The following is a 22,369-nucleotide window of genomic DNA, read 5'->3' as shown; positions in this document are numbered from 1 at the left end:
GTCTGGAAAGGTTTCACAAAAGGAAAAGTATTACGCCTTCTGAGAACCAAATATTTCTTCAAAAGCTACATTTGAAAAAAACATTTAATAATTCAAGCGTAGATTACGTGACAGAGGTTACCCAGAGAACCTATAAGACAACAAGAACATTGAGAAGCTTGAGAAGCTTAAAATCGGGCGCTTTGCCTTGAAAGGCAGGGTTCAGTACAGCAGAAACCACGAAGCAGTTACTCAAGTAGCACTCAGTCCGACTGTGTTTGTGTAAGTCACAGGGCTTGCATGAGCTGTATTAGTGTGCATAATATAATATCTAGAACGTTGTCGAGATTGCATTATTACTTAATGACATGATGGTTTCAATTTATAAATGTATTTCACACAATACAACTTGAACTTACATTTTTTTCTGATCCATTTTGGTCTTAGTTTTGCATGTCACTCACCCCCATGGAAAATTTTCTGTAGTTCTGCTTCCTTGGACCACGATGTTATCATTCTTAACAATGGTGTCAGTAAGTATTGCAATTATTTGTATTGGCAGTTCTTGACTGACTTACACAGCTGCATGGTAATTTGTTTTGCTACCAAGTCAAGCCATACACTGTGTTTTAATTTGATTGGAAAGTACTCTAACATAAGTGTTCCGTGAGACAATTGCATTCCCTCAAATTCTCACAAGACCTTTTACACTTGTACACTAACAGGGCAGTACTGTCAATAAGTTTTGAAGTAGACAGCGGCGATGGGAAAGTAGGCAGCAGCCTACTGTTTGAGTGCCGAAAGCGCGAGCCTATTTTAACGTTTTCCTGACAGTATTTGGGCCTAAAGAACAACCAAAATTAAGACTATATTAACCATATTTTATGTTTATAACAACCATTCGTTTCCTCAAAAACTCAATCACTGGCTTTTAGAAAACAGCAAAATGATAAATCTTCAAATGCTGATTTCATTTTGGCACATGCGAAAGCCTGGGGTCTAATCTTGTGAAAATGTCCCAGGCGTTCCACGACTCTCCAATCTGCTTGGATTTTTTTCTACTTCCACCGAAAGGTTAACACATTTAAAACTCCAAAAATGGGCGTTTACTTTGGCTCAGACGTTTGAGCTGCATGTTTTACAATTATTTTTGCAGGATCTTTTCATTATTTTAAGCTGGTTTCTTGCTATATCCTGTTCTGTGAAAATGTTGCAGGCGTTCCATGATTCTTTAATCAACTTCCATCACGCCTGGGAAAGGTAAACACGTTTAAAACTCCCGAAATGCGTCTTTATTTCGACTTAGACATTTCATTGAGGTGGATGTCTCACAATTATTTGTGTGGGATCTTTTCCTTATTTTAAGTTTCTTACCAAAATTAACAGTAAAATGAGACGAAAGTAGCCGGTCAAAGATGGGTCAGTAGCCGGCTGTTTCAGCCAGCTAACAGCCCTTATTGATAGTACTGATTTACAGGACTTTCCAATTCGATGACTTCCCATCACTTTTTCCTACATTTTTGAAACTTTTCCATGACCTTAAATGGATTGTGTCACGACTGAGATATTTTTTTTATTAAGTTTGCCAAATACACCAGTTTTCTTCAAAATTTTCAAAAATTATCTTCATTTCGGGTACTTTTGTACCCTTTCCATTACAAAAATATATCCTGACTAATTTATTTTGTACAACCCATACCATTTTCATGACTTTCCATGACCTACATTTAAATTCTATCATTTTCCACGCCTTGGAAAATGATAAAATATGACCTTCCAGGTTTTTCGTGACCCACACGAACCCTCATTAATTCAAGATGCTTTTAATAACAAATTGGCATTTTTGCCATAATTTCTTTTAGACGAAAGCTGCCTGTATGGAGAATTACCATTCTGGATCATTAAGAACGACTGAAGTTTTATCACCAACAGCTGTTGTTAAGATATTTACTTCTAGGATGACCTGTTTACTATAACGTTTATACAAGAACAACTAAGCAAGTAAGAACAGATTGTTCTCAATTTTTCACCCAGCCTACCATTGGTTAACAGTTAAAATGGTTCCCCCCCCCCCCCAACGTTCGAGCAATATAGGCAAAAATATAGTTACCAAAAAGAACTCATAGCATGGTAACAGTTTAAGTACAGCTAACAAAAACCTACCAAAACTATTACACTCAAGCTGACCCCACAAGACAAAAATGGATTTGAAATTATCTATATTTCAGTAAGACCGACGTTTCCAGTTCAGAACAAAATGGCTCGTGTTTGAACATTTTTACGAGGTTTGACTTTAATTTTCTCAAAAATGCTTTTGAATTTAATTACGCAGTCACTAAGACAAATAAACATCAGTAAGATCTTTTACAAAGTGTACAAAATGTTGCTATGCTATCAGTGGATTTTTGGTACAAAATTGTTGCACTTGCTCACAATTTCAGTGGAATTCATCTTAAATCTCTTTCCATCAAAGAGTGCACTTCTAAGGCCTGGACAACTTCACTCCACTGTTTGCTGCCTGTTTTGTTCTTCTGCATGTTATCCATCCTCATCCATTTTTTTCCTTCTCTGCAGTGCAATGCTACTAACTTTTTTTCGGTCTGTCTGTCTTTCTCTCCCCCTTCCCCTTCACGTTATAAGCAGGATATTTACCCAATGTTTCCATTGTGCACCTGTTAGGCTATTAATTCTCTGTGCCACAGGGATACTATTGGATCTTCCTGGAGACACCAGCTGTTACTCGAACACCATCTGCACCTCAGTTGTCATAGACTAACACCAGCAGATTAGTCAGTAAGTAAGAATGTTTTTGCTAACCAGAAGTCAGGGCCCAGTTGTTTAAAAACTGAATAACACTATCCACTGGATAAATTCTTATCCACTGGATAACTGTCATACAAAACCTCCTTCGTTATCCACCAGATAGTAGGCTAATTTAGCAACACAAACAAGAATGTCAGTTGACGACGGCATGCACATCAAAACTACCCATATATGGGTACCCCGCGCAAAATAAGAGACGTTTGTTTGGATTTTTAACCATGTTTCAAGGTCCATAACTTCGTCTCTGTTCATCCTAAAAGCATCAAACTTGGTCAAATGACCAATCTCACCAGGTGCTTTCATATGGTGATGTCAGATTATCAATTTCTTAAAATTAAAAACTTGCCCCAGTTCCCCACTTATGTCCAGAAATGCCTCGGAATGGCCAATGTCGTTTTTAAGATTACAGGATTTTCAGCCATCATCTACTCAAGACATAATAATTCATCCCCACTTTCTCACAGCCCCTTTAAAACACTCTGCCGTAAAGTAGTATTATTTTGATAACAACTTTTACTCAGGCCTTGAACTCTAAATGTTCCTTAGAATGTGCTTCAAAATGGGTGATTTTATAATTATTGTGTTTGTTTTGTTTTTTTGCAGGAATTAAATACGACATCAAGCTTATTACTCCGCACTCTACATTTTATGCCTTTTAATGATACATTTTGATACGATCAGTACTTAGTACACCACTTTTGTATATTTACCATAGGCTTTTAGAATTCGCTCAATTTTTAAATGCATAGCAATTCTTTCCTTTATTTGCAATTTGACATCAAGAGCTAACAATCCTTTTCCTGAATTAACTGCGCATAAAGTGTATTCTATCAATAATTCAGTATTTTGATGAATTTTTTTTTTTTCAAGATGAACAAAGATTTTAACGCAAAGTCATAGCTAACAACTAATTTACAATAGTGGTCGCAAGTAAAAAAAAAACACAATTTCCCAATCATGCTCTAGAACAGTTTCTTTAGAATCAACATTTATAAATGCACAATCTAGTTTTTGGCATGATGGTCCTAAACTTCAGGCCTATTATTTTGTGCATAAATTGTAACCTGGAAATGCTTAGCCTTTGTAACAAGGTAAAAGCAAACTGTACCATTTTATAGGATATTAAAGCACAATGTTTGGTCAATTAATCATATGTTCACTTCATTAACTAATATTACTTTACTACATCAACTTAACTATCTTTTAGTTACAATAAAATACATGAACACTTCAACTCAATGTCCTCTTTTTGACATAGTACATTGTGCCAATTCAATTTCTTTACATAATTCACTTAGCAACACCTCTTACAAAACGTTTTATAGCGTATGTTAACCGGGGGGGGGGGGGAGGAGTACGGGGATGGGAGGGAACCAACTTCCATACATTCGCTTATATGAAATCTCAGCAATGTTCTCGGAAATGATATTAAAACGGCGATCACATTTTCCCGTGTCCCTCGAAGCTATTCTACTTTCTATATTTCTCGTCGTTCTTTTCAGGAGCGTCATTACGTTCATGGTCTGTCCCCTTAGAATTTGTTTTACCTCATTAGCAATCCTCACGTCTGTTGAAAATCACGGTATAATAATAAATTTGCATTGCAGCACTAAAATGTTGCACGATTTCACCAAATTTTCCGTCCTTATAACTACACGACGATGACACAATTTTGGGATAAAACAGACCATTAGATTCTCACTCAACATAATTGTCACTCCTTTCAATTTCTTTACATAAAACTCACTTAGCAACTCCTCTTGCAAACATTTTTATAGCGTATGTTAACCGGGGAGGAGGAGTAGGGGGGTGGGAGGAAACCAACTTCCATTTCACAGGAACAAATGACCTGCTTTATCATCCCCAAAAACCCCTGATGAAATCGTGACTTGATCGCATTGCAAGTTTTCCGCGCTTCACGCTCGCCCTCGCACTTCGCGCTCGCTGTATCGCGCTTCACGCGCCCGCAAAATAAACCACCTGTTCTGGGCACAAGTTGTCGGAACATGACTATTCGGTCCCAGACCTCGTCTCTATCTCCCGCCCCCCACCTCTTAATTGTTATCAAACGTCACTCTTTTTAGGCCCAATTCATCCCCTACCTCCATCCCCCACCATGGGCGTCTCAGATTCTAATCGCTGATCCAACGCGCCAAAAATTCCAAGAGATCCCTGAAATACCTCTCACTAATTGCTGCTCAGCTACGAATTTTCATATGCATCTCTGTAGACCTACATGACCGCCGGTTTAACCAAAAAAGAATTCAGTCTGCATAGAAAGACTTCGTGTTTTGGGACTTGCAGACGTTTTTGTTTATACTAAAACTCCCCGGCATACTGCATTTCGTGGACTGGACTGGACTAGTAAAACGCGGACTAGTAAAACGCGGACTTGTAAAACGCCTCTAGACACTTCCTTGGCCACAATCATCTTACGGCTCTCTTCAATACATAATGTCTTAAAAAAACAGTAACCTCAGAAAGAAGTCAGAAGCAAATAAGGTCGAAAGACCGAATTTGAACATATAACGGCAAATGTTCTAATGTCACGAACGTAGGAGTCGTGTAGGCCCGTCACCTTTATTTACCACATACTGCCCCCAAATTAAAACAGTACCCTCAGAAAGAAGTCAGAAGCAAATAAGGTCGAAAGACCGAATTTAAACATTTAACGGCAAATATTCTAATGTCACGAACGTAGGAGTCGTGTAGGCCCGTCACCTTTATTTACCATTGACTGTTGATTCCTGGACGGGCCCCGTTCTACCTCGTGCGAGCAATACAAACGACTGCACTTAACAGACGTCAAGTAGTGGAAAGAAAGAAACATATGCACACAACTCATAGCATCAATCCCGTTGTTTTAGTAGGGGTTTGCAGAACGAACATGTGCTATACTGCAAAAACATCTCCACGCTAAAACAGACCATAGAGTGCTCAAAAAAGCTAGAAATATGCCGTCGAAGAAACACACAAGAGCTTCAAACACAAATTGTTTCGCTCGCTAAACCGTTTAGTTTTATCCGATTTACAAGCGCTTGTTTTACAAGTCCACGTTCTACAAGTCTGTGCTTAACAAGCCCTCGTTTTACAAGTCCGCGTTTTACAAGTCCGCGTTTTACTAGTCCTCGTTTTACAAGTCCGCGTTTTACTAGTCCGCGTTTTACTAGTCCTCCTTTTACAAGTCCGCGTTTTACCTGAGTCCGCGTTTTACTAGTCCGCGTTTTACTAGTCCGCGTAATACTAGTCCGCGTTTTACAAGTCCGCGTTTTACTAGTCCGCGTTTTACTAGTCCAGACCAGTCCTCGAAATACAGTATCCCAAAACTCCCCGCCCTCTAAAGATAAGTCCTTGACGGTTCTTGTCGTTTTTCGGTGCCTATTCATCTTTCTCGGCATCTTTCTCATCCACCTCTCGTTCTGTCCTGTGTCTGTCATCACACGAAAGAAAAGCTGATTCTCAAAAAATCTGCCACAAAAGGAAATTGACAAAAACAATATGAAAACCATATATCGAAAGTTTCTTATTCTAAAATTTTATCATACGTCTTAATTCAGAGCTACATAGAAGTTTCTCCTTTTGAGTTATTGATACTGTTCTTACAGTACCTCTTTCCACTAGCGAAATTTTACAAAATTCCTTCGCGGCGAAAAGGTAGCGCAAATCCAGAACAGACTCCAATCGAGAGTGGGTTAATTCTAGATTACTATTAATTAACTATTACAACATTCATTTTTAAAATAGTTTCCCAAGCCGACTAAGCTAACTAAACGTCGAGTGTATCTTTCAGTACAAAACATGCCGTTATGACGCCGGAAATCCAGCTCACGCATACTATACCCCGTGACTCACGCAAACCTCCGACTTACGTGCTACTACAGTCATTCCTTTCTAAACATTTTTTTTGACCACCACCGTACCTTTCTACCCAAAAAACTCATGAAACCGCCCGGTTTTAACCTGTTTTAACCTTTCAAAAATTAGAGCGTTCGAAACTAAATAAGATCCGTAATCACAAACAACATACAGCCGTTTACCAGCACTCTTTAAAACTCCTAAAACCCTTCAAAATCAGGCAAAATAAATCTTTGAAATAACCTTTATCAATGTTTCTTATTTTTTATTCAGTTCTATAAAATGCCTTTTACACTACTGTCAAACAAAAATTTCAATTTCCTCAAAGTTTCAAGAAAAAAGAATAACAAATATTTCGTGCACAATGTAATTTGATTAAGCCAATATTATCACGTCTAAAAATACTTCAAGCAATTCAGTGAAAACCCGTTTTTTTTTTCGTATCAACGAAAACCACTTTCGAATAATCAATACATGAAAATAACAATAAGATCAAAAGGAAGAAAGGAACCTTTCTAATTATTTGAAGACTTTCAAAGCCGTGATATTATGCATCCAATCCGCGATAAAATTTAATTACAACAAAATCCAAGTTCTCATTTTGAAGTCCATTTTTTTCAGTTGATACCTTTATCCAACTTGTGAAAAATTCCATTCAAGTTCCTATTAATACTGTACATTCCCAATGTTTTGCTCAGGTCTTCAGAAGCGTCTTACTAACCAAATCTAAAATAATTCCAAAACATGCTGTACAAACATTCTACTCTTTGTGACAAACGACTTGACGACCAATTGTTCAGAAATGAAAATCGACACAGTTCTTGCTAAATAAAAAAAAAGTTTTACGGCGGAGTCAGGCTCAAAAAATATACCGCAAGATCACACCCCCATTCATAGTCAGAAACCAGCAAACCATCTAGTTTGCTAAAAAAAACACTGCGTGACATCAATGACGTTACCTTTTTCATTTACAAAAATAACTTTAACTTGTCAAAGTAAGTGCAATTTCACAATGGTGAATATCAGTACAGTGTGGGGCCCAGTTCTCGGCCACTTTGTGTTTAACGCGTTTTTTCACACTCCAGTTGAATTAAAAGAAAAAGGTATTTCCTTCAAACGATAGACTGATTCATGTGCTTTAAGTATCTTGAGTTTGATCGTTCAATTCGATATAGAAAGCTCACACGTCGAGTTTACGCGGAGGTAGGTGAATTTGCATTCCCGAAAAATTTGTTTGTTTACGGCTCCTTAAAATTCATGGATGTAGTTAAATTCGTATTTTATCCAAAAGCCCCCACCATACGAGCTAATTTTTGGCATGTGAAACGTAGAATAATTCAGCTTTCTGCTTTAGTTAACTTTTCGTTGAACCGTTGTATTTTTTGGTCTTAATTTACTTCGAAATTTTTTCTTGCGACGTTTGCGTATTTGCCAGTTCTCGGCCACCCTGCTCGTTATCACAGCTTAGCGCTTGGTTTTTAATATAATTTCATCTGCTGCTGCCAGAATGAAAGAAATAAATGTTTTAAAAATAAAGTTCAATCTTATCTCTAAGTTTTGAGCTGACTCTTGTCTTGTCTATTATTTCTACAACACCTAAATCTTTCAAGACCTTTTCACTGCAAAATAAACCATCTAAATGCACGGGTCACACAATGCGGTTTTGCCAGAACCTGCACATAGGCAACTAGGCGCGTTAAAATCCTTCTTTTCTAAAGTAAAACAAAGCCTCATAAAAATAATTTGGGATCGATATAACATAAATAGGTTTACAGAGTGATTTTATGACTGTGAAAATTAATTGAGCATTTTTTTTTACAGATAATTACGCACAAGCTTTTTAGTGGCCGAGAACTGGGCCAAGGTGGCCGAGAACTGGGCCCAGAAATGGAGCTTTTATTTTTATTATTGCTCGGGCAAATTAATTTTTGACCAGTCGATAGCTTTACACCAAAAAGCTGAATAATGTAGCTAGCTCTGGGAGAAATTTCAAGTTCCTGCGGTTCTTCTGAGGTAAGATATACAAGTTTACGTCAAAAGTGGCCGAGAACTGGGCCCCATACTGTACTTTGCCCCGTAAGCTTTTTTCTCTGTCCTTCCGCCGAAGCAAAAAAACACAACCTGATTACACATTAACCCAAAAGTCGACCAAGTGTGCCTGCAACGATTTCCTGTCAAAACTAAAATGAAAACCATTGCGGTATGCGTCACCCGTAGCGGTTTTGTAGCAACCCCTAGCTATCCCCGTCTTTTTGGCCGACAGGAGACTATGCTCTAGGACGACCAAAGGGTAAACTATAAATCGGCCACGCCCGATTAATAATCTCTAAGAGGTTAAATTTAGCGAAAGAATGTCGGCCCTACAGAATAAACAAAAACTTGCAACAAAATGTTATCGTTTGTAACAGAGTACCGCCCTTCAGTGCGTAATCTTAATATATAGATTTAGGCAAGCCTAAAAGCGGAGCACCCCAGTTAATTATTTTGCACTTTATTGAAACCTGAATTCAAGCCATTGTACAATTTTAAGGCTAAGAATATAATATTCGTTTTATTTTTTTTTTTATAAATATTAATATTGTTACTTACTTTTTTTTTACCTTTTTACCGTGTCCCGGGGGGGGGGGGGGGAAAGAGGTACTCCCTAAAATTTACTAAAGGGGTGTGCCACTGAGTCGCTGAGACTCTGGACCTGTTCCAGAGAAAAACGGCTCAATTTGCGACCCTGTTCCAGACAATATCCACAATGAAAAATATATGAAGATAGATATAAAAACACTAGCATACATCACAAAGCGCTCACTTGACTTTGTCTGTGGCTTGGAGAAAAACCAATGAGAGGAGCGGAGTTTCATAGCTAAACTTGATAGTGTTCCACAGTCAAAAGGGTGATTTGTATACCCTGTTTCAGAGTCAGAGAGGCAAAAGGCACACCCTGTTGAGCAGCACATACCCGTATAGCCCTTATATGGGAGTACCGTATACAGCAACACCAAATAAGCCGAGAACAAACAAAATCAATCAAAACGTTTTAATTCCACCGACAGCATTATGATCCAGAAGTCTGGATGGGAAATTATGCTGCAAAACGGGTAATTATGTAACCTTCGTGTAGATAAGGAGGGGGTAGTAGGGCTGCATGTTGGGGTAGATAGGCATATCACGTGGTAAATTAGCAAATCACTTAACATTTAGAGTATAAAGGAAATAATATACATCTACATTAAGAATATGGTTAATTTTCTTTTTTTCATTCATTCGTTTTTATTTTCACTATTTGCCTATATTTTAATTTTGAATGGAAATGGCAGAGGTCATACATGTAGCAAAGGGTTTACAGCATATTGCCATAAGCTAATGCCAAGCAAACCGGAGTGAAAGCTAACCACAAGCAAACTAGAGTAAAAGCTAATCCCAAGCACACCGGATGAATAAAGCTAACTGCGAGCAAACAGGGGTGAACCTAACTACAAGCAAACCGGAGTGAAACTAACTGGAAGCAAAGAAGGGACATTCTGTAACCCCATCCCACCCCCCCCCCCCCCGCCCCAAAAAAAAGGATGATAGCACCTTTTTTACTTTTACATGTCTTTTTGAGTCCCCTTCCTCTTAAGGGGTTTCACTTCACTTACAGAAATAAAAAAACAAAAATTCTGGGAAGATAGAATATTGTTTGTGAGTCTCAAACTCAGTTTTGTTCTTTGATTACGCAGAAAAAATAGAATCATGTTTGCTTGTGTATAAAACTATGCAAGAAAAAAATATAGCATCAATACTTTAACTGCTCTTTTAAAAATTTGTATGCTTTATTATACACATTTTTGTGGAGTCATGTTACCCATTCGTCATGGAGTTCACAAAGTAAGCAAATGAGTCACAATTTGGTTGCTTCATGGTACCTAATGGATACTGCAAATTTTATCTGGCTTTAGAATATTTCACTAATTTTAACATTATAGCTGTTCTTATAAATTGTACACAGCATACAACACATAAGAATGAAATTGGTATTGCATATTGCTTGCAATCACGATTTTAACGTCTATACTTTAGAATTACAGTACCACCAGTTTCAGCATTACCAATCCAAATTCAAATTATTACATTGCTTTTTAACTCCACTACCTCCCCCAAGGTCAACCAAAGATCTTATGATATACAGTAGTTAGACAACTACATGTAAGTCCTGTGTAGTCGAGGGCTCAAAATATTTGGACACTTACAGGTCATGTTAACCGGCCAAAGAGATTTTAGCTTGGTCACATGTGGTTTCTTACCAGCCAAAACATTGAAAATAGAAATTTTAAACTCCCATTCATTTCTGCTGTTACTGTTTTGGCTGCATATTCTTAATAAAAAAAAATCTCGATGATTTGGTAAGTGCAGAATGCAATATGGAACAATTGAAAGTATGATGTTTTATATATGTTCGTGTTTATTTGCTTTACTTTACTTTCGGAAAAACTGTTCACAGGCTACTTGTATTCTTTCCTAGGTGTTCCTTACGTTAATCTTTGCAAACGTAACACGACACTTTCGTTCGTTTGTAACAAAATACTTTTGTTTTCCTTGAAAATGCCGTAACATGAAACTCTTGTTTTTTGTTTGTTTTACGGCGACATCGATGACATTTGTTTAATTTAATTAAGTTACGGTTTAAACTGCACGAAAGACGATTCTCAAAACTAAAGAACAAATCTAATCAAAAAACATCTTTTTCGAAAGGGTTTTTAAAACGCAGTACAGCTAGGATATTTGTTTCCTGGTTATCAGGTGTTCACGCCGAAAATCCCGGTGCAAGTTTTTGCATACCTAATTACGATTTACGAAAGCGCTGTGAACACGTCACACGCTCACTCAAGCATGAAGCCGAGAAGCACGTAGTGTGAAGATTTCTTTCAAGAAATGTCGGAACCGTCACGAAAGCATGTTCAAACACTAAAGCGGCAGAGGTTTTACAAAATAAAACGGAGGTTAGTTCAACCGATGGAGAACAAATAAAAGGAAAGGAAGTGACGGATGTAACATGATATTGTTGTTTTTTTCTCGCAGATCGCTGTGATGCCTTTTAAGTCTAATTAAATTAACGCCACGGATTCTACAGGAATTCAACCGCATTGAAAAGCACACCACGTTAGGCTTTAATACAAAATTTCTAAACACGTCACTGTTATTTTAATTTTCGATAGCTTGAATTTCAGTTTGTTATTGAAACAGCAAACGAGATACTTTTGTTTTTGTCAAAAACATGTAACATACTTTTGTTTTTGTCAAAAACGGATGTAACATGATGTTTATGGTAACGTGATTTATTTTCTGCAAAGAAGGCGACATTGATTATAACACAGATGTTATCAGGTTATCAATTAATTATGAGATGCTAGATCACCTTTTCTAAGAAAACAGCATTGCCATATCAAGAAATATTTCACATGATCTGCTATGACGCCTTACTGTCTAATTCAATTAATTTGTGGTTTTAACTTGGGGCCACGGAGTCTACACGAATCCTTCTGCAGAAGAAAAACGCAATGTTCGTGATGAAGACTGATCTGCGCATGCGTTTAGCACAAAGTATTTTTTCCAGAAAGAATTGTACCACAAGGAGAGCATAGTGCTTTCTGAAACAAATATATACCTTGAGTTCTTCAATTGTAAGTATCGTAATGGACTCCCCGATTTACCAAGGGCACACGGTCAGGTGCTCTCCATCCCCTCCCCCCTTTACAGAAATAATTAATTAATTGATATTAATTAATTAATTGGTGATTAAAAGTTTACACCGCGTTAGCGGTTTAGTGGCTTAGTGGTTTAGTGGTTTAGTGGTTTAGTGGTTTAGGGGTTTAGCAAACGCCAACCCACCAAACCATCACAATAGTGCATTCTGCACTAAAAAGATCACTTCATAATGCCCTTGTTACATCTAAAAAGATGTGAAAGAGACAGGTCAATCAAGAAGTTGTTTTCTGAAGTACACTGTAAATACGTTAACATTTAAAATATAAACTTTGCTCATTTGCAGCTTTTCTTGATTTCAATTTACATGTAATTTACTAGTCTCTTGAAAATGGCATCATGAAGACACCCAAACATCAAGCTGGATAATCTTAATCCTTCCTGTTTTCTTTTGATGTCCTTGTCCACATTCTGTTTTTGTGTCTCTGAAACTCATGTTAACCCTGAAAAAAGTCAAATGCCACAGATTAAATTAAAATTGATTAATTGGCATGAATATCAATAATTTATAAAACAAAACACTTAACGCAAGCTTGTATAAAGTGAAGCAAAACTACTGGATGCGAAAGGATACCTTATATATTTAACAGAGATGTATCAGCACAGACTATTTTTTTTTACTGATAACTGCGAAGTCAACTACAGAAAAAAAACCCTGGTAACTCAAACTCGGATAACTCGAACAACCTTGCTAACTCGAACTCACTTCCATTTCCCTTGGATTTGACCCCACTTTTCAGTCATTTTTACTCGGTTAACTCGAACTCGGATAACTCGAAAACCCCGCTAACTCGAACTAAATTTTGTTTCCCTTTAACAAAATTTGGGTCAAACTTTTTACCCTGATAACTCGAATTCCGGAACTTGCAACTCGCAACGGTTGCCCATTGATTATAGCAATGAACAGATCATGTATTTGACAGTCATTTTCCACTATTAACAAAAGAATGTGTGGTCGCTTTAGAGTTTCTGGCAAGATAAGTTCAATTTGCACAGTACTGTATACTGAAGTGCTTAAAAATCAGTAAACTATCAATTATTAACTTGGCAAATAAAATATTCAATCAACCCCGCTAACTCGAACTCATTTTCGTTTCCCTTCAGAGTTCGAGTTAGCAGGGTTCTACTGTAAATATTTTAATAAACTCAAAGCATCACTGCAAACCCTTACACCCCCTCTTAATTAAAAGGTTTGGCCTTTAAATACTCCCCCTCCCCTCTACCCCTATATATACATGTACATGCATAGGAAAAACATTGCCACATCTTAAAAGCTTTTCTCTTAACAGTAATACTAAGATTTTTAAAGATACACATTTAATTAATAATAAGTTTGCATGCACAGCTGCATACAGTGTCTAAAATGGCATGAATTTACTCACAAAGATTCCAGTTTTCCAGTAGTCATTAACCTTTGTTGTGTGCATTTTCCAAATTACACAACAAGATTGTGATTTTTTTATGACAAATATAACATTTACTGTTGACATTCTGAATGAAACCAGCAAAACAGACCTCAAAATCTCAAAATTGTTGACAGTGTTATGTAATCCACATGAACGCTCAATAGTGAACAGAACTACATGACAAGTGGATTATATAATATATTTGGGAACGAAAGAGCTAAGTAATAAAGCTGAAGTTTATTTACTCTGACTAAATGAACAGTAATTTTACCTCCATCATGAATATCAATAAACTGCATACACTGAATCGATCTATTTCACTCGGAGTTAACGAAATTCCAGTTGCTTCGTGCAAACTGACATCACTTTTATTCTCATCTCAGCTGCTCTTCCAGCACTGTAAAACAAAATAATCATATCACAAGCATTTAAAAATCGTAAGCTTTATTTTCTTCGAGATGTGTTGAAGTAATATTCTTTGTGAATTCGTTACTCGAAGGCCCAACAATTATTTGTTTACATAATCAAATCCTCCTATTTGATCAGTAAAACCTGGTAAAACTGAATTTTAACGAATAGTATTTTTCAACATTGTTCATGTCACAAGCAAATGCTTAGTGGCGAAAGCAAGTAAAATGTGCCGTAAATATAAGCTTACAGCTTTGCGTATAAATGACGGAAACACTGCAGTTTTGTACTCACCTTCACCAGTTGGCCGCAGTAGGTACACTCGTCTGCTCGTTTTATCTCCGTTCCCTTGTTCTCCGCTATTTCTTTGCCTGTTTTCTCGGCACCTCTCTTGCTATTTTAGTCGCTTTTCTTCGCTACTTTGCTACCAGGTTCGACAGGCGCTTTGCTATACTTTTTCGCCTGCTTTCTGTCCGGGTTTTCTGGATCTCTCGCGATCTCTTTCCCGTCGCAAATCGCTTAAACCCTGTTTCCTCGAAGTTAAGTTTACCCTGCTCTCGTTTGTAGTCATCGGCATAACAAGGAGCCAAAATAAATATGTTTGTCTCAAGTTCTAACTTTCAGACTAGCTGAATAGGATTTAAAAATACGTAGTAATTTTGAAAATTTCTTTGCCAAGAGACCTCACACTGCAAAATTATTTCGCGCCAGTACTGCGCGAGTTGTCAAGACCTTTCAAGATCCCGGATGTGCGCAACACCGTACGTACGCCGCCGTACGCGCCCGCGAGTCATGCCGCTAGCCATGATGACCATGAAAACTCGGATGCATGGTTTCCTATTTTTTTCATGTGTTTTTTTTTTTTTCATGTGTTTTTTTTTATGGGTATGGTGCTCCGCTCTGCGGCCCTTACGGGCCGCTAAGGAGCTCCGCTAAAAACATCCTTATTAGCAAATGGCATTTAATACAAAATCAGCCTTTACTTAGAGAGATCTTAAAGACCCTCCCCTACTTTCATACCGAAATGGGAGGTCTTTGAAGGACGTACTCTTTGGAGCAAAACTTAAAGGGTGACAAAGTTATATTATCTTGACCAATAAGAGTCGTGTAAGGCCTGTCAATTATTTGAAACATCATTCTGCATCATGTGTAGCTTGTAATAATAATCATCTAGAAATAATCTCGCCTGACACTTAAGTACGTAATAGGTTTTATATTTTAGGGGCTCAGAAAGTTAAAAATATATAAAGTTTTGAAGTAGATTGGTGTTCCCTTGTTCCCAACAATCTACCCAAGAGTTCCTTTGTTCCCTGAAAATAATTTGAAAATATCCCCTGTTCCCTGAAAATAAATGCTCCAGTTCCCTTGTTCCCTTAAACCCCTGGGAGGGGCTCGTATGTATCTGTATATACTAGTATGTATCCGTATGTTCTCATGTGTATCTCTGTGTACTCGTATGTACTCGTACATACTCGTATTTACTCGTGTGTATACTTATGTGCTCGCAAGTACTCGTATATAACCGTATGTACTCGTACATTGTATGTATCCGTATGTTCTCGTATGTATCCGTAGGATTACTCTTAGAGCCTTGGTGGTGTATTTGTCATGATTAATATCTGTAGTCATGGTTAATATCTTCCAAGATGTTTGTACTCTAAAAGATTACATAACAGATACCTGTATTCTAATGTTAGTTTTTATTTACTTACATTGCAGCTTGACGGGTCAGCGCCGTAGAAGGTTTTTTTCCTGTTCTTTTGTAAATAAACAAAGTCTTCTTGTGTACAAGTTACTCCTGTCTTCTCAGGTGATCGGTCTTCGTCTGGCAAAGATGATAAGGGAAAACGACGTTATATTCTTAAAATAAAGAGAGTAATATTCGTAAACATTGTTTCTAAGCTTTGTCCTACTTCACTTCTTTCCGGTAGCTTTTCAATTTGTTGATAACAGAAAATAGCAGTGTTGAAGATCATCTGAAGGGTGTGTTACTTTGCTTTACATGGTCCCTGATATTTTTCTCATATCGTGTCAACCAGGGGTTTTTTTCATTGGATAGCGTAATTGGGCCTCCGCTACTCTTTACCTTAACGTGGAAGATGCAATGCTTCCTTTACGACAAGGAACAATTAAGGTGATTCCACGGAATTGCATTGCGCATCCTTGCTGCGCATAAGTTTACGCGTCATTTAGCGCGCGCACGAGCGCGCGCGCACACAGAACACTACGAGATTCTCTTCAGGCTAAGCTTGGTAGGGAAATAAATAGTCATTTTCTCTTAAACGAGCACGGTGACCCCCATTTTTTAATGCATTAATTTAAATGTCATACGGTTGTTTACAATATGTCGCGATTTAAAGAAAAGTTTTAAATTTTACATTGAGATATTTTAATTTTAATGCCGTAAAAGCACGTCTTTAGGTAGCGCCGTTAACGTGCGCACGAAGCAAAATCTTTAATTTCTTTCATTATCTTAATTCCTGTACAATAAGAATAGTTTTTAATATAAGATTAAAGTCTATTTTGTTAAATTAGACCAATACTCTAATGCAAAAATGCTTTTTTTCTAGAAACAATAGTTACCCATTCGGATTACTTAGGTTGCTAATATATACCTCGCGGGTCGTATACTTACTATAATTCCAATCTATTTTACACAAAAACTAGCGCGGTGACCCCCATTTTTTATTTCATTTTTAATGCTCATAACATAATTGTAACCTGGACCAAGTTTCAGAAAAATTTTAATACTCCTTCTATTTCAGTGGAATCACCTTAACTGGCCAAAAACGGACAAATTTTGACAGGTTTACCTGCGCAAATTCGGCAGCTTTGCAAAGGTTGCTTTCCAATCTAGACTTTTTTTGATGGGTCTGCGCCGTAGAATTGAAGGTTTTTATCCTGTTCTTTTGTAAATAAATAATGTCTGCTTGTGTAGAAGTTATTCCTGTCTTCAGAACGCGAGTTTTGTTTGTTGTTTTTTTTTTTAACACAGTATTTTTCGAAATTTTGCATGGTTTTCCATTTGTATAGGTAATCACATGATTTCGAGTGCAATTTGGGATAAATAAGCACGAGTAAATTTTTCAAAGGCTAACAAAATTGCACGAGCCCGTAGGGCGAGTGCAATTTGTAGTCTTTGAAAAATTTACGAGTGCTTATTTACCCCAAATTGCACGAGAAAAATCATGTGATTACTTATTAATAATATTCATTAAAAAAATGCGAGAAAATAACATGCACAAATCTCGTACAAAAACAATTTATTCAAACTCGGCAAATATCATCACGCGTTCATTCAAGACAAGGTCAAAGCCTAAACAATGTACAGGTTTCTCAATGTTTTAAAAGTTTTTTAGCAGGAAAATCTGGCTAAACAGTCAAACAAATTGTCTGAATAAAAGATCCTGGGTTTTACCTCCTCCAGAGATTTTCTCCTGCTTCTACCTGTCGAGCTTTGCTTGAGCGCTTTCAACTCGACGGCCAGCAGCCAAGTGAAGCTGTTTGTTTCTCTTTTCTGCACTGTATTTCCTCATTTCTGCATCGAATTTACATGTACTAAAAACTGCATTTGTCTAAGCCAATCAGATTCAAGAAATTTTTCGATGTATATTATTAAACCCAAAATCTGGAATATCTTGATTCAGCGAATGCATAAATATAAGAGGCAGTCGGCCAAAGATATCTTTTTTTTGAATTTGTGCCTCGGTTAAGACTGTATTTCTTGCTAATAGCTCCTAACGATATTAAAAAAAAAATAGTTTAAAATAGTTCTTCTTGACAAAGTCAAAACTTTGAATAATTTTGAAACATTTTCGGACATAAAAAATTAATTTGCATTTCAATTACAAATTTCTCCTAACGTTCGGAAATTTCAAATTTCAACGGCATGCTTGTACAGCAGTAAAATGTCAAAAGTTTACCAATTATCCTTGAAGAAACCGTATCGTTCTTAAACTTATAAAATTCGGATTAACGTTTCAAAACTGTTTTATCTTTGAGTAAAACGAAAATAAAAATAGGTGCCTTCGTGGCATTATTCAACGCTAAATACGAAAGATCTTATAAGACGACTGGTTAAGGCCAGTCAGGGTGTCTTTACCCAAAATGGAATCATGGAATTTTTTATGCCCGCACCGTACCGTTTGTTTAATAAAAAAATGTTAAAACAAAATGTGCCACTGACTCCGGTATTATTCTTGCATGCTAGAAAATATCGTCGTTTTACGTAAAACGAGTTAACAACCTCAATAATAAATAGTACCAGTGGAATTGCACCCAAGAAAATGAAAATGCTTCTTTACAAGAAAAAATTTAGTTGAAAAAAGAGAGTTAAAAGACGTGCTGGACGCTTCGTATTTATTGATGTTGATGAAAAATGTGACGTTTTCTAAAGCGTTTTTACTCAGCTAGTTTCAAAGCTATTCAATCTATTGATAACATACAATGTTATTCAACAACTCGGCCAACAGCCTCGTTGGGGCGATATATATTTCGCAGAATAATTGTTAAATTATTTTGCTTTGCTTAACATCGTTTCCTTTCGTGCTTCAATATTCTTTCTAGAGGTTTCTTTAATTTAGTTTCACGTTGAAAAAACGAAACAATTTAACCCTTTCAATAACACGACAGCAAAAAGTAAACAGGAAGTCAAATGAACTAGCGTTGGTCTTTGGTAATTTTCCTCTCTAAAATAAGTAACAGGGAGAATTGAGCTTGCCGCAAGACATAAACTAAAATGATGACTTTGTCACCCCCACCATCTACGTACTCAACTATACGAAAACGACCACTTAATGTAGATTTGGCAATTTTTGTTTACGTACATGTATATTAAACGAGACTTATTAAGTCTCTTTAATTTTTTCCGAAGTGAAAACATCCGTGGTTAAATTTGTTACGAATGCAAAATGAAAAACCACTGGGGGTCTTGATTAAGCAAGATGGTCTGTAAGTATTTTGGTAGCGAAAAGTCAAATTACTAATTTGCAGCTTTTCTAATAGCAGTGCAGATCTTTGAATAATTTTGAGACAGTTTCAGACATTTAAAATTAATTTGCATTTCAATAACAAATTTCTGCTAACAGTCGGAAATTTCAAATTTCAACGGCGGGCATGCACTTAGTAGAAAATCCAAAATTTACCAATTATCCTTAAAACTGTTTATTCTTCGTGTAAAACAAAAATAAAAATAGGTGTCTTCGTGACGTTAATCAACGCTAATTGCAAAAGATCTTAAAGACAATTGCTTAATTCTAGCGGGTTTTCGCCGTTTGTTAAAAAAATGATAAAAAGATGTATCACTGACTCCTGCATTTTTTTGAAAGAAAATATCGTTGTTTTACAACGAGTTGACATCTAAAAAAAAATGAATCAATAAAATAGCATCCCTAGGAAAAAAATATATATGTATATTTGTTTAGAAGAAAATATAGCTGAGAAAAAAACGATTAAAAACCCGCATGGAAGCTTAAAGTTTTCCCTGTTTTCATCACGTGCTGAACGCTACGTATTTATTGCTATTGGTGAGAGATGTGTAGCTTTACTAAAACAGTTTGACTCAGACAGTTTCATATGCTTCGCTTCTTACAAATAGCTTTTCGATTTATTGAAAAGAGAAATATTATTCAACAATTAACTCGGCCAAAGCCCCGTCGTATACGTATCAGGTGATATTTTGCGCGATTTAGCAAGGTAATTGTTAAATATCAGCGCCGAAGATGATCTGAAAGGAGTACTGCTTTGCTTTACATCGCTGTCTTTAGTGTTTCAATATTCTACCTAGAGGTTTCTTTAATTTAGTTTCACGTTGAAAGAGCGAAAAAATAAAATTAAACCCTTTTCAATAACACGACAGCAAAAGTAAACAGGAAGTCAAATGAACTAGCCTTGGTCTTTGGTAATTTTCCTTTCTAAAATAACTATCAGGTGGAATTAAGCTTACCGCAAAATATAAACTAAAATTATGACTTTGCCGCCATGCCACTCACACAAATTAACGTACTCAACTATACGAAAACGACCCTTATCAAAAAACATAAACTAAGAGTATACTTTAAGTATACTACAAGTATACTGCATCAGTATGAGGTATAAATTAAGTATACTTTAAGTAGCTCTTCCAAGTATACTTAAAGTATACTTTGAGTATAGATTTGCAGTATACTTTAATGTCAAAATTGATATACTTAAGGTATACTTAATTTTGGTAGATTTGGCAATTTCTGTTTACGTACATGTATATTAAACAACATCAGTAGTTAAAGTTGTTAAGAATGCGACTTTAAAAACCACAAGGGGTCTTAAAAAACAAGATGGTTTGTAGATAGTTGGGCAGCAAAACGTCTGCACTTGAAATTACTAATTTGAGGTTGTCAAATAGAAGTGCAACATGGCTTAACACTCTTAGCACTCCTTATAGTTGAAATAAGTTACAAAACGTTGAATAATTTGAATTTGAAATATGACAGTTTAATTTGTATTTCAATTACAAATTTCTTCTAGATTTTGGCAAATTTGAGTTTTGACGGCATGCAAGTACCGCAGTAAACTTCGAAAGTTAACCGCTTATTTTTGGAAAAAAACGTTCCGTTTTCAAGCTTATACACTTTAAGTTAACGAAAATAAAAATTGGTGCCCTAGTGATGTTAATAAATGCTAATTACGAAAGATCTTAAAAGACGACTGCCTGGGGTAAGCGGATGTCTTTCTCCAAAAAGGAAAAAATGGGAAAAAATTATCTTCGCACCGTTGGAGTAGTAACAGTCCAAAGAACTTCTCTTCACTGACTCCGAAATTTTTCTTGAATGCGCGAAAATATCCACTGATATTCAATTAATACTAGTTGATTATTTTTGTGAACCTGAAGCGAAAACTGCCACAAGTTAGATAAGAAATATTACCAATTAGCATCGCGTCTCTATAAAAGACAAACAATTGTTTCAAGATGACCGTTTTGTTACAGCGCTTACAAAGCAGAACAATCAAAGAGTGGAAACTTTACCAGTTTTCACCACAAACAGGACAACTGTAGTTACGTATTCGATGAAATAGTTGAAGGTTTTCTAGAATAGTTTGACTCAGACAATTTCATTTTACCATTTAAAATACAGTTGTTGTCATTTTTTGAAGAAACCGGATAAAGAAAAAACAAGACTTATTACTTTCTTTTATAACCAAACTTTTTATCGTTTTTTTTGCCGACGACCGACAGTTTTATTTCTCTTAAAAACTCATTTTGCTGGCCCTTCATCCAGAAGTTTACTCCACTTTTAACTGGTCTTAAAAATTTGAAGCGTAATAAAATTCGTCGTTTCTGAGCTTATATCTACTTCACTTCTTATTAGCTATAGTTTCTTTTCAATTTATTGATAACAAAAACTTTCATTGTCGAAAATCATGTGAAAGAATTATTAGTTGGCTTCACATCGTCCCTTTTCCATATGTTTCCCATAGCGTGTCAGGCAGTTTTTTTCCCATTGGGTAGTGTAATTGGATAGTGTAATTGGGTCTCTGTGACTCTTTAGCTTAACGTCGAAGGGTGGGAAATTTTAGTAAACTAGCAAGGTGCAAGGTTTCCTTAACGAAAAGGGACAATTCCACCGACCGAAAGCGGACACAATTTTGGCAGGGTTATCTGCAAAAGAAAACATTCGGCAGTTTTGCAGAGGTTGACTTTCAATCTTAAGGCGGGATTTGTTTGTCGTATTCTTAAACACAAATCTATTTTAATTTTGCCAGTATTTTTCGAAATTTTGCATCGCTTTCCAGAAATCCCCAAAATTCGAATTTGTTGTTTCGGCGAATGCATAAATACAAGAGGCGGTCGAGCAAAATGGTCTTATTTGAAATCATGCCTCCGTTAATTAAAACCGTATTTCTGGTTTAAAACTATTGAAACTATAAAAATGAATGTTAATAACAATTTATGAGCACAATGGAGTTGTGTCTCTTGAATCAGAGAAAAAGAAAAAAATACCAAAATGTCAGGAAGTTAACAGAAAGCTCTCGAATAAAAGTTATAGTTGAAAATACTTGAAGTTTCAAATTTTTCGATTTGATATAATCAATTGTGGAGGTCTCCACTGTATACAAGTAGACCAAAATTTGTGGTTGTGCAGTAAGCGGAGCAGCATTCATTTTAAATGATTAAGATAGTTTAA

At 36.3% G+C, this 22,369-nt stretch overlaps 1 protein-coding gene and 1 long non-coding RNA gene across 2 annotated transcripts in view; both read right to left on the bottom strand.

The window, feature by feature from the left end:
* Window positions 1–22,369, bottom strand: part of LOC144629050 (lactadherin-like) — a 61,251-nt gene that overhangs the window by 38,787 nt on the left and 95 nt on the right. Inside the window, exon 2 of the mRNA XM_078487217.1 lies at window positions 15,920–16,032. Within this exon, the coding sequence (XP_078343343.1) occupies window positions 15,920–15,921 (2 nt within the window). The 5' untranslated portion in view covers window positions 15,922–16,032. The remainder of the gene's footprint in view (window positions 1–15,919; window positions 16,033–22,369) is intronic.
* On the bottom strand, window positions 12,554–15,005 carry LOC144629267 (uncharacterized). Its single transcript, XR_013566336.1, has 3 exons — window positions 14,502–15,005; window positions 14,071–14,196; window positions 12,554–12,836 (listed from the first exon to the last, which is right to left on the bottom strand). It is a non-coding gene; the product is annotated as an uncharacterized LOC144629267 (long non-coding RNA).

Source organism: Oculina patagonica, chromosome 10, assembly GCF_052425735.1.
Source record: "Oculina patagonica isolate OP01 chromosome 10, crgOcupat, whole genome shotgun sequence".
Classification (NCBI taxonomy): Eukaryota; Metazoa; Cnidaria; class Anthozoa; order Scleractinia; family Oculinidae; genus Oculina; species Oculina patagonica.
Note: the sequence above shows the minus strand (reverse complement) of the source record. Positions and strands in the feature narration are given on the sequence as shown.